Below are 12,342 nucleotides of genomic sequence, written 5' to 3'. Positions count from 1 at the left end.
TGATGTTCATCTTATATCCTCCTTTGAAGACACTATCAATTCCGTTCAACTGCTATTCCAAGTCCTTTGCTGTCTGACAGAATTACGTTGTCATCAGCGAACCTCAAAGTTTTTATTTCTTCTCCATGGATTTTAATACCTACTCCGAATTTTTCTTTTGTTTCCTTTACCGCTTGCTCAATATACAGATTGAATAACATCGGGGAGAGGCTACAACCCTGTCTCACTCCCTTCCCAACCACTGCTTCCCTTTCATGCCCCTCGACTCTTATAACTGCCATTTGGTTTCTGTACAAACTGTAAATAGCCTTTCGCTCCCTGTATTTTACTCCTGCCTCCTTCAGAATTTGAAAGAGACTATTCCAGTCAACATTTCCAAATCTTTCTCTGAGTCTACAAATGCTAGAAACGTAGGTTTGTCTTTCCTTAATCTATTTTCTAAGATTCAGTCGTAGGGTCAGTATTGCCTCACGTGTTCCAACATTTCTACGGAATCCAAACTTATCTTCGCCGAGGTCGGCTTCTACTAGTTTTTCCATTCGTCTGTAAAGAATTCGCGTTAGTATTTTGCAGCTGTGACTTATTAAACTGATAGTTCAGTAATTTTCACATTTGTCAACACCTGCTTTCTTTGGGATTGGAAGTATTATACTGTTCTTGAAGTCTGAGGGTATTTCGCCTGTCTCATACATCTTGCTCACCAGCTGGTAGAGTTTTGTCAGGACTGGCTCTTCCAAGGCCGTCAGTAGTTCCAATGGAATGTTGTCTACTCCAGGGGCCTTGTTTCGACTCAGGGCTTTCACTGCTCTGCTGCATGCCCTCGGAAAAAATTACGGCCGTAGTTTCCCCTTGCTTTCAGCCGTTCGCACCACCAGCACAGCAAGGCAGTTTTGGTTGTTACAAGGCCAGGTCAGTAAATCATCCAGACTGTCGCCCTTGCAACTACTGAAAAGGCTGCAGCCCCTCTTCAGGAACCACACGTTTGTCTGGCCTCTCAACAGATACCCCTCCGTTGTGGTTGCACCTACGGTACGGCTATCTGTATCGCTGAGGCACACAAGCCTCCCCACCAACGGCAAGGTCCATGGTTCATGGGGGGATATCCGGAACCGTATATAGTTTATTTTGAAACATATTGTGATTGCCACATGAGATGGCAAAATTTCTTAATTGTGTGCCATGTTTACTTTCGAAGTTACGAACGTTGCTGCATGTGACGACCGCCTGCATCCACGGCAGCCTGGAACTGCACTACAGATACCGTTTCACAATTGTTAGCAGCACTTTTCGAACAGTATACCATGGAATGTTCTGCTGTCGTCTCACAGCCAGTGCACTGCTTGAATGTTGTACATTGCATCCAGGATTCTCAGCCATAACAACAGCAACTTAGTCCAGTATTTGTAGAGCAGTTAGCCTCTCCCAGTAGCAATTCCCAAATCTCTAGTTACTTTGAACTACCAAATCACGTCCTTCAATGCGGAAAGAAGACCTCTCCTCGTTGATACTCGCGATGAGTTGCAGCAGTATTGCTTTTTTAATGAAACAGCTTTACGACTAAAGCCCTGCTGCTCATGTACAGACCCATCTCGACTGACAGCAACTGAAATGCACACAAGTTTTATTTCACCCTGCGTCGCCATACCAGTACCGACGACTAAACCAAGTCATGACACCAACAGAACTAACTCTGCAAACTCTGCGGCGCACTTTCTGAATATTATCCCTATACAGATGGGTACCCACACGGTAAACAGTTTTCAGTACACACTGGCTGAAGTACCGAAAGTGTAATTATAACCACCCTGCAGAGTTAATCTTCAGTATCAGAAAAAAAATGCAGCAGCTTTCACATAAGTACACATACGATACGCCTCTGAAATATTTTACTAAAATACTGACAATCAGCGGAGATTAAACATGAAAGAAAAATGACTACAAAAGTTGAATTCACGTAAAATAAAACGCTTTCATCATAGCGTCATCCTTTGCCTATCTAAACTGTGTGTTTGGAGCTTTGTCGGTGACTGTCGTGTGGTGATTAAATTCGTGGAATGTTGTAGGACTAAGAACAGATTATAAAAGACATACAGAGATTACGACTCCAGTTACTTAACATGCTAACACGTGTTACTGTACTCCTGTAACAGAAAACTAGATATAAGTAATCAGAAAGATCACCACAGAAGCGTCCGTTGGTACAAATCAAAAATATTACTTTTGAGGATAATTGTAGAAATAAAAATGTAATGAAAGACAAAATAACAGTCTGTGACTGTACTAGCTGAAATACAGTGCAGAACGACGACGCCGCTGCCACCAACAACAACATTTCTACACTTCCCACACCAATCAGCGCGTCTCAACTAGCGACAAAGAAATAAAACCCTCCTGAGTTTGAATGTGTTGACTGTCGTTGCACCTTACGATTATCAACACCAACAAAAACTTTGCTGTTACACAATGATGAAGTACTGTGTTTCTTTTGTGGAAGATGTCAGCTGCAACGACTGTACTGGAATGCTCGGTCAGTAATGGAAACTTAGGGAATCGTACTATTATCGTCAAGAACCATCAGTAACTGTTTAAAAGTCCAGAATGTTCCAAAACGTATATAAATAGTAAATAGTAAATATAAAATTAAACAGGAAGCTATCAACAGCAACATCGAATTTTTAAGCTACCTACTACGCTTTTGAGACTGAAAGCGAAATAACGTACACCGTAGGCGGGAGACGGAAACAGCTGAACCTAGTAAATGATTATTCACAGGAGGAACGTTTAAGTTAACATCCTTTCAACATGTGACGGTGCATAATTACATCAGCCGGATTGGCGCTGTGTCATTATTTGCTTCTGGGGATAATTAAAGAGACGTTTTTCCGTAGTTCATATACCTTTCGGTCTTTTTGAGATAGGTATTTCACAGCGGCTGATATGGAACTCAAGCTAGGCTGCGTAAATCTGACAACCGGTGCAATGTTTGCCAACTGTTAATGGTAAAAGTATTATATGAGCCGTTTCACGAAAAACACCATTCAATTTACTTTAAATCTCACCACAATGTATTCTGTCATCATATAATGGAGTGTGATTTTGAAGCGGGGAGTTGGGGGCGGGACCACGAGTGAAGAGTGTGTGGAGGAAAGCCAAGGCCAGGCGTTCCACAGAAGCTCCTGGCAGCGCTATTTCCTCAAACTGAAGTTGGGAAGTTTTTTGTAAGATCACATCTCTCTCTCTCTCTCTCTCTCTCTCTCTCTCTCTCTCTCTCTCTCTTGTCTCTGTCTCTGTCTCTCTCTCTGTCTCTCTCTCTCTCTCTCTCTCTGCTGTCAGTCAAGGACATCGAAACGGGGTAACATTCAGCTGACTGGTCCTTAAAGCAGCAGCAACGACCTTTAGCGTAAAATTAACTAGAACAGAATTACTTAAAAACCAGCGCAAATGTGCCTGTCTGCATTCATGTTGCAAAGCACGGCCATGAGCTATGCCTTAATGGCATGTGTGAGTTTTGTAAGTTAACTTTCATTACTGCCTCTTATCTCTTTTCCGCTATAAAAACACGTAACAGCGCTCTTGCACAAAAATACTTTGTTTTGTGTCAACGTATCTAATTCCAGTGACAGCTTACACAATGAAGAGGTGGACTGAATACTAATGCAGGCACAGCTTTTATTTCTTATCACTACTACGTCTCCATCCGCGTTTCTGAACAAACGTCACCAGCAACAGCATCCCACAATAACCAACATCGGAACAACTGCTTACCTAACCAGTGAAACCGGATGTTATGTCGTGCTTTACACTGACACTGCTGCACAGGACGTACATTCTGAGACTGTGGTCTGAACGCGATGCAGGTGATAAAACAGTTGATGAGCTTCATCGGAGAAGCGCGGAGGGCGCAGTTCTCACAATGCGCTGCCCCTGCGCTCCTCGCGAGTACACCTGAACTGCCGCTTGTGACGCAAGCACGCGGCGCTATTTCCGTCTGAACTAAACCGGACATCTCCGAGCTGACGTTGACTAAGATCGAGACTGGAGGATACACAATACACAAACGTCAGTGTCGCCAGTGCCGCGCCTGCTTTGCTTCCCAGTCAGACTGTTCGCAGAACACTGCACACGTTAGTGTTCGCGTCGCAATGGACACAGGCAAAGAAGCAAGCCTATTTACTTCGTCCAACAACACAAGAAAACGTACCAATTGCAGAAAGAAAACGTGATACAGTTTTATTTCCGTTCGTAAATGCATAACAAACAGAAAATAAATTACGTTTTGCTGAGATGACAAGTTGTATATTGTGTAGCATAACAGCTACCAAAACAAGAGGACAATAACATAATGTAAGGTATGTTACTTTTCGCCAATTAAGTTATAAATGCAACTTTTACATAATGTTGTAAACGACGCAAATGTTAATATGTTAACAACAAATTTACAGTTAAAATAAAAATAGAACCCACTGACGATAGCACAAAAGTGCTGAAACATGTATGGGTGAAACAAAAGAAAAAAGGTGTCTTGCATAAGGCGGAACTTCTCATCCCATATACACAAATTTGAAACCGAAAGTTTAGTAATAATCGCATAATAGATTGTGCTTCGATTCCTTTCTATATTACAAATTAAAGTAATATACCTGTAATGCATAACATACTTTTCGAGATATTTTGTAATTACGTTTCTTCTTCGTACATATATTTTATATGTATTTATATACTGTTTATATTGAAAAAACATGTAGCCTGCGTACGCCCACATAATCATTACGGGATAGTACAGAAAACTGAAGTAAATCGTCCAGGAACTTTTAGAGACCTTTGGTAACAACCTTTCCTCTTTAGGTATTAGTGATTTTCCTGTTGTGTTGAAGGTAAAGTTTGCCTCAAGATTGGAATAAAACTGTAGATTTTTTTTATTAATTACAAGCAAACGGACATTACTCTTTATTCGTACACTTATGAGCCAAAACATTATGGCCATTGCCCACGGCGAGGTTTTATGTCGCCTGCTGGCGTTGCAGGCACGTGACACGGTAACAAAAATATGTAAGCAGAGCAGAGACGAATGGCAACTCATTCTAGTGACGATACGGACCGCAAATGAGGAAATTCACTGACAAAAGCGACTTTTACGAAGGGCAGATTATTACACGGAGCCTGTGAACGAGTATCTCGAAAACGGCGAAGCTTACACTCGTGAGCATCTATGAAAAGTGGTAGAAGGGTAGTGAAACTACCACTAGTCGCTAAATGGTTGGACCTCCACGACTCCTCGCAGAACGTGGGGTTCGGAAGCTTGTCTGCTCCATAAAGTAGGATAGATGGCGATCTTTAACACCTCTGGTGAAATGAAAGAGCACAGTGCTGGTGCATATTCCATATGTTCCGGAGCACACCGTTTAGCGCACGTTGTTGAACATTGGGATTCGCAGCAGACGACCCGTGTGTTCATGTGCTGACCCAACAACATCGTGAGTTACGATTGCAATGAGCACGGGATCAGCGAGACTGCACTGTAGATCTACAGAAACGTGTCACCTGAGCGTATGAATCACGTTTCTTGCTGCATCAGGTCGGTGGTCGTCTGCCGCGCCACGAACGCAGGCTGCTGAGAGCAATATTATGCTGTAAGAGACATTATGCTGGGCTTGCATAGAATTTATGTTAGTAATCGAAGGCACGCTGACAGCTGCGGACTCTGCACCCATTCATGCTTGATGCATTCCCCGACGGCGATGTCATCTTTCGGCAGGGTAACTGTCCGTGCCTTAGAGCCAGAAATGTGCTAAATGGTTTAAAGTGAACTTAACGTTAATGTGTTTACTACCAGATTCACCTGATGTGAATATCCGATGGAACCCAACTGGGTCGCCGCTTTTATTTACGGAAATTCCCTGACTTGCGCGTAGACCTCTGATGCCACATACCTGCATAAACTTGCCAACACTGTCGGATATATGACACGGTGACGTATTGCGTTCCAAAGATGGAACAACAAACTAGTATGCAGATTGCCATAATGTTTACGTAGTAAAGCTGAAGCCACTCATTAATGATTAGGTCTCTTAGAGCTACCATATTATGCGGCGTTTTTGATATTTTTATCAGCCTCCGTAGCTGAGTGGTCGGTAGATACGGCTGAATTTGCGGATGACGAGTCCAAGATCCAGTACTGCCAAGGATTTTTCCTTAGTGGAGGACCGGAACAGGGAGCACTCAACCTCTAGCTACTTGATTTAGAAGTAGTAGCTCCACAGTTTGGACAATTGACAAAATGACTGGGAGAGCGGTGGACTGAGCACTTGCCCGACAGAACTGACACCACTCATATAAATACAATTCTGAAAAAGAGGGGTCGTCTCCTCGACGTTTCATTCAGTGCGAATGCACAAATATTGCCCGAACTCCCACGGAAATCAAGATTCGCGAGTTGATCGTTTTATCATACGAGAGAGGCTGTATTGCAGCATTGGGTAAGTTCGAAATCTGAGTTGGTCAGGATGCGTGTCTGGTTGGCCGAAACAGTTAAGGCAATCACTCACTAGTAGCGATAAATCAGAGTTAGAGTCCCGGTCCGACAAACAATTTCAGTTTCAGCCATTGCAATACCATTATGTACTGTGCAGCTAGCCGTCACGATTTCCCACCCATCCTTTTCCCTTCCTACATTTGATGTTTACACGAATGAGCAGATGATTTCGAACCACTTACTGGTTTTACGTAAGATCGAAACCTCTTAGGGTTTTTACCTGGAAAAGTTAAAGTATTACTTTCAAAATCACTGAACGCTTCTCTCATTGCTCTCCTTACGCTCATTTTCGCTTCGTTCGACTTTTGTTTGTCAGTTAGGTTTTCACTTATCTTTAATCTGACCTGAAGCTCTCTCTAAAGAGCTATTAAACCATGGTGGATCTTTCCCATCCCTGATCTTGCTCTGAACATACTTGTCTAAGGCGCAATGAATGACGCTTTTGAATTTTTTCCATTTGTGCTCCACGTATTCGCCCTCAGCACTGATTATTAGATTCGGACTATGCAGATACTCTGCAATTTGTATCCTGTCACTCTTGCTAAGAAAAACTATTTTCCTAGCTTTCTTAACATTCAATGTACCACCCGTAGTCAAAATTGCTGTCGCAGCCGTATTCTAGTGATACTTCCTCTACGTTAACTGATTCATTAACTTCAGGTCGGTTTGTTGCAAGATGGTCTAAGACGACGTCATCTCTTGTCGGTTCCGTAATTATCTCCTCGAAGTCAGAATGAGATTTTCACTCTACAGCGGAGTGTGTGCTGATATGAAACTTGCTGGCAGATTAAAACTATGTGCCCGACCGAGACTCGAACTCGGGACCTTTGCCTTTCGCGGGTAAGTGCTCTACCATCGCGAGGTACCTCGTTCCAGATGCCTCCAGCATCCAGTTCTCTTCGCAATGTTCGCTCGGCAACAGGTTGAGAGGAACCTGCATTAGCTGACAGCAGGAATTCCTATTGGGTTTGACACCGATTGTCATTCACAAGACTTAACACTAGTCTGTCCCTTGTCGGTTATGATCATCTTACGACCAATGTTTTTATGCGTTAGTAAGGAGCTTTACCTATCATAGGAAATACGTTGGGGAGTCCGTTAGCCTCGCGGGGTAGCCGAGTGGTCTGAGGCGTCTTCCCCCATCGGAGGTTCGCGCGCGCGTGCGTGCGTGTGTGTGTGTGTGTGTGTGTGTGTGTGTGTGTGTGTGTGTGTGTGTGTGTGTGTGTGTAAACTTAGGGACCGATGACCTCAGCAGTAACCCACTTCACTTCCATCTTATATCAGCAACAGGAAATCAATTGACCATCCGGTACCCGTTCTACACCCTCTACAGCGCTACCAAGCTTCCAGTGTTCCTCAATGGCAAAGTTAAACTAATTGAAAAAGGGATGTGTAAAACCCTCATGAAACTGATTATTTCAACATTCGACTAGCAAATCAGAACAAAAGAAAATGTACAGAAAGATATTTTTGGAATATTCGTCGGTTCTTGGGGGGAACAGACATATTAATAACTTTAATACACAGTACCAATATTCCACAACTTTTATTTAATAGTTCGTTATGAATCGCTTTTCGGTTTCTTAGGCCATCGTCAGAGAACTTACGTTATTAGTAAACAAAGATAACTGGACTTACATCCAGCGCCTCAGTACTGCGCTACGGCACCGTCGCCGCTCGTCGGTTAGAAAATGTTCGTCGCCTTCAGAATTTCACCATAGGATTCTAGCTATGTTGTAATACTCGCTCCTTACCAACTTTGACTTATCGCCATGTTACGCAGTCTTTTGCTGGGGGCTGCGATGTAAAGCATCATGACGTCTACACCACATCTGAAGTAAAATGCGGATTAACTTACTATCAGTTAGCAACTCCACTCACTATTCGTCGGACAAAGCCCCATATTTCCGGTTTTTTTCGGACCGAAAGAAAATGTCCACGCACCTAAACGAGGAATTGGTTTTAGTGACGTGACGGCACGGGACCTCATACGGATCCTTTGCTATAAGGTGCCAAAGTCCTATGATGCTGCACTTATCTACTTTAAATCTCTCTCTCTCATTTCCCTCGTTGAATGTGTTCATTAGATGACGCAGTGCCGACGGCCTGTTAACACGTACGTCCTTGCGCGTTCTTTGCCGGTCGCAGCTATTATACAGGCGTTGCCGGCCACCGAGCTATGGATGACGGGAAGTGATGTAACGCTGTTCACTATGTACACTCGAGGGGGTCGCGAACCCCGGAATTCTGAATTACCGAACCCTTTTCAATTTGGAATGTTCCATTCATCTCTTTCTATTACCAGCACCTACTAGAACAAAACATCCGCCATATAGTTTCGACATTTCATAACACAGCTAGTCTACTGGAATAACAAGAATGCATATTTGTAACTTCGTTCACAGAATGAGCGTTAGTTACACTTTTTGATAAGGCGAAATTGTTTCGGGTCTGGCAAAGAAAAGTGTTTTTCAGATTGAAAATACAGCCATGTTAAGATGTTTACGCACTTTATTCATCGTCTTTAAGGCGCCTAGACTTTATTCTTTGAGAACGATTCTGGAAATCCTGTAAAATAGCCTTCACCGTGCGCCATTAGAGATTAGAGGGTTTGACTCGCTAAAAAGTTATCTGTCTTGAAAAGGCGACCAAAAGGTGGTTGTAGCGAGATTACTACCGTAACACCAAATCCATCAAAAATAAACGCATAATACATCTTTTTAAAAAAGAACCTTCCTGGCGATTTTTCCGAAAAATCTTCCTAGGTCATTACTTAATCTTCTTTTGGAGATATGGTTCCCTTGGTCCTGGTCCAGGGCGGCATCACCTAGCGACCACTGCAGACATCGGTATTGTAAATGGTATAAGTGAAGATTCGTTTTGGTATTTAGATCCTTACTGACAAAGAAAGGAATGATAAACTCTATCATCTTGAAGGTGTACTTTCATTCCTTTGTATGGGGTGTGGACTTAAGCGACCTGTCGGGGATGGCTCCCAAGTATTTCGTTGAGGACAACCATGGAATAGGCTGACCAAGAACTTTGACCTGGAATCTTAGAATAGGCAGCCCTTTTTTTTTGTAAAGAATACTACTGCCGTTTTTGTCGGGTTGATGGTGATCTATTAGTAGACACTTATGCCTCAATGACGATGCTTTGTTATTGCGCTCGTGTAAGCAGTTGATCTATGTTCCTATCGCATATAAAAAAGGCCGTGTCGTTAGCGTAAAGATTGTGGACGATGATGGGGTTTGTTGGAAGGTCATTTATATATAAAAATTAATCAGAAATGGCGAAAAGACCGAACCTTGCGGAATTCCTTCACTAAGGGTCTTCAAAACAGACCGATGCTTCTCATGCAAGAAATGTGTGTTTATATTATCTTGCTTTCAGCGGAGTATAAAGCAGATACACACACACATTCGAAACTACTTTGTCATGAGTAAGTTGCATCTTATGTCACTGTATCAGTGAAATATGGCTGCTTTTATACTTAATTCATGTCCCTTGAAAATTTACTACTGCTTTTAACGTAAAAATACAATTATTTCGTTAAGTAGAAATATAATTAAAAATGAACGATCTTAGGCTGGATTTATAGGCGCTAGTGTCGTTCCAACTGTCAAAACTTCACACGTTTCACAGCAGTGAGTGTCGCGACTGTATATGTTAGTCTGTGTTATTACCTCGTTTCAGTTAAGACTGTGAAACAAAACTGGCTGATCCCTCTGCCGTCTACGTCTCCGGATGGAGGAGGCGAATGAACGTCCAGGAAGCAATCAATATCTTTGTAATTATATCCGTCTCTACTTTTTCTACGCTGCCAGCTGCACAACACTCGCAACGCGCTGCTACCCACCGCTAGGTGTTACAACAGGAAACGTCAGAGGGACGTGTTGCCCACCAGGCCGCACTACACGTCTCACTCCTACGTCAGAAGAAACTGATTTCGCTGCTGAGCACAATGAGCAGAGAAAGAAAATACGAAACAAAACAGTTGTGGGAAGCCTTTAGAATGTGACCACAAGGCGACGATGATTCTTGCTATAGAGTACAGCTACTGCCATCGCGCGAAGCCCCGCAGTAGCCCGACAAGTGCAAACCGCTTCGCACATTCCTGCAGGGATCTTTTTAAAATCACAAAGCACCTTTTACTTTTCAATTGTGTACACTGAAAATGTTCGTGTTTATCTTTCGCGGTCGCTAATCAAAGCGACGCTCTAGTTTTGGCAATCTTAAATTAAATAGATGAGAGTTCTATGAAAAAATATGGTAAAACAATAGATGCACACACGCTCACCATGCTGGGATCAGTAAGAGAGCTAATGGTTGCGTTTTCCGGAGGCCGTCAGTTCTAATACGCCCGCCAGGCCAGCTTACTTTAGGCTGTCCGTGAATACACTAAATCACGAATGTAGCGATGGTTCCTTAGAAAGTGCATGTTCCGTTATCTCTCGTTGACATCCCCCCCCTCTCCCAGACAACTCAGGCTTGTGTTCCGTCTCTGCTGGTCTCGCTGTCGGCGGCACTTTAAAGGCTGATCTTTTCTTTCTATTAGCAGTTGCCTGTTGTCTCCACCTTAAAAGTGTGTCCGCCGATGTTAGCTAACAGATCTGAACGAAATATCGCATATAACTGCGGGCCAGGGCAGTGCAATTTCATCCGCACCCCCACCGAGGGTAAACAAAAGCGATCTTCATAAACCAAATTAGCTTCCTGCCCCGACGAACTAAGATACGTACCAATTTGATACCAGTTTCAAGAAAGCCAGAACATGTAATGGATAATAACTAGAAGCTAATTTATCCAGAAACATTTATAGTGAAATCTCAACACTATTTCGCCGTTCGCCGCTATTTCTCCATCCCCCTGGAAATGCCACATGGATCTGGATTCTAACATGTTTCTCTAGTTTCCTAATTTCAATCCACGATAGCTTTTACTCGAGTTACTAGCAAAATAATATATGCAAATGTCATAGAAACTATACTCTCTCAGGTAAGAACATTATTTGTAGTAGGTACCCCGTATAAAGTAGTATTACCGAGGAAGTACCCATCATCTGAGATAAGGGCGACCAATAAGAAGTTTCTGAAATAGTTCGGTTTTATTTTGTAAGAAATTGTCTTCGTTTCCTCTCTACATCCCCCTGCCATAAGTATGAAGTAAAGCCCTTCAAACGACGCTGAATCGTGGTCTACAACATTTACAATGAAGCCTAGGAAATTCAATGTAATAAGTCTTTGGTCGAATTCTTTACAGACGAATGGAAAAACTAGTAGAAGCCGACCTCGGGGAAGATCAGGTTGGATTCCATAGAAATACTGGAACACGTGAGGCAATACTGACCTTACGACTTATCTTAGAGGAAAGATTAAGGAAAGGCAAACCTACGTTCCTACCATTTGTAGACTTAGAGAAAGCTTTTAACAATGTCGACTGGAATACTTTGTTTCAAATTCTGAAGGTGGCAGGAGTAAAATACAGGGAGCGAAAGGCTATTTACAATTTGTACAGAAACCAGATGGCAGTTATAAGAGTCGAGGGACATGAAAGGGAAGCAGTGGTTGGGAAGGGAATGGGACAGGGTTGTACCCTATCTCCAATGTTATTCTATCTGTATATTGATCAAGCAGTAACGGAAACAAAAGAAAAATTTGGAGTAGGCATTAAAATCCATGGAGAAGAAATGAAAACTTTGAGGTTCGCTGATGACATTGTAATTCTGTCAGAGACAGCAAAGGACTTGGAAGAGCAGTTGAACGGAATTGATAGTGTCTTCAAAGGAGGATATAAGATGAACATCAACA

At 42.7% G+C, this 12,342-nt stretch overlaps 1 protein-coding gene across 3 annotated transcripts in view; it reads right to left on the bottom strand.

The window, feature by feature from the left end:
- LOC126334969 (uncharacterized) overlaps window positions 1–12,342 on the bottom strand; it is a 353,885-nt gene that overhangs the window by 173,556 nt on the left and 167,987 nt on the right. Inside the window, exon 1 of one of the 3 annotated variants that reach the window (XM_049997754.1) lies at window positions 3,766–3,898. The exons of the other annotated variants lie outside the window; for them this stretch is intronic. Within the exon in view, the coding sequence (XP_049853711.1) occupies window positions 3,766–3,883 (118 nt within the window). The 5' untranslated portion in view covers window positions 3,884–3,898. Of the gene's footprint in view, window positions 1–3,765; window positions 3,899–12,342 lie in introns of those variants that run through there. 3 annotated transcript variants of the gene reach the window in all.

The sequence above is a fragment of the Schistocerca gregaria genome, chromosome 2, assembly GCF_023897955.1.
Source record: "Schistocerca gregaria isolate iqSchGreg1 chromosome 2, iqSchGreg1.2, whole genome shotgun sequence".
Taxonomy (NCBI): Eukaryota; Metazoa; Arthropoda; class Insecta; order Orthoptera; family Acrididae; genus Schistocerca; species Schistocerca gregaria.
The sequence above is the reverse complement of the archived record's forward strand: the minus strand, read 5'-3'. Positions and strand labels throughout refer to the sequence as shown.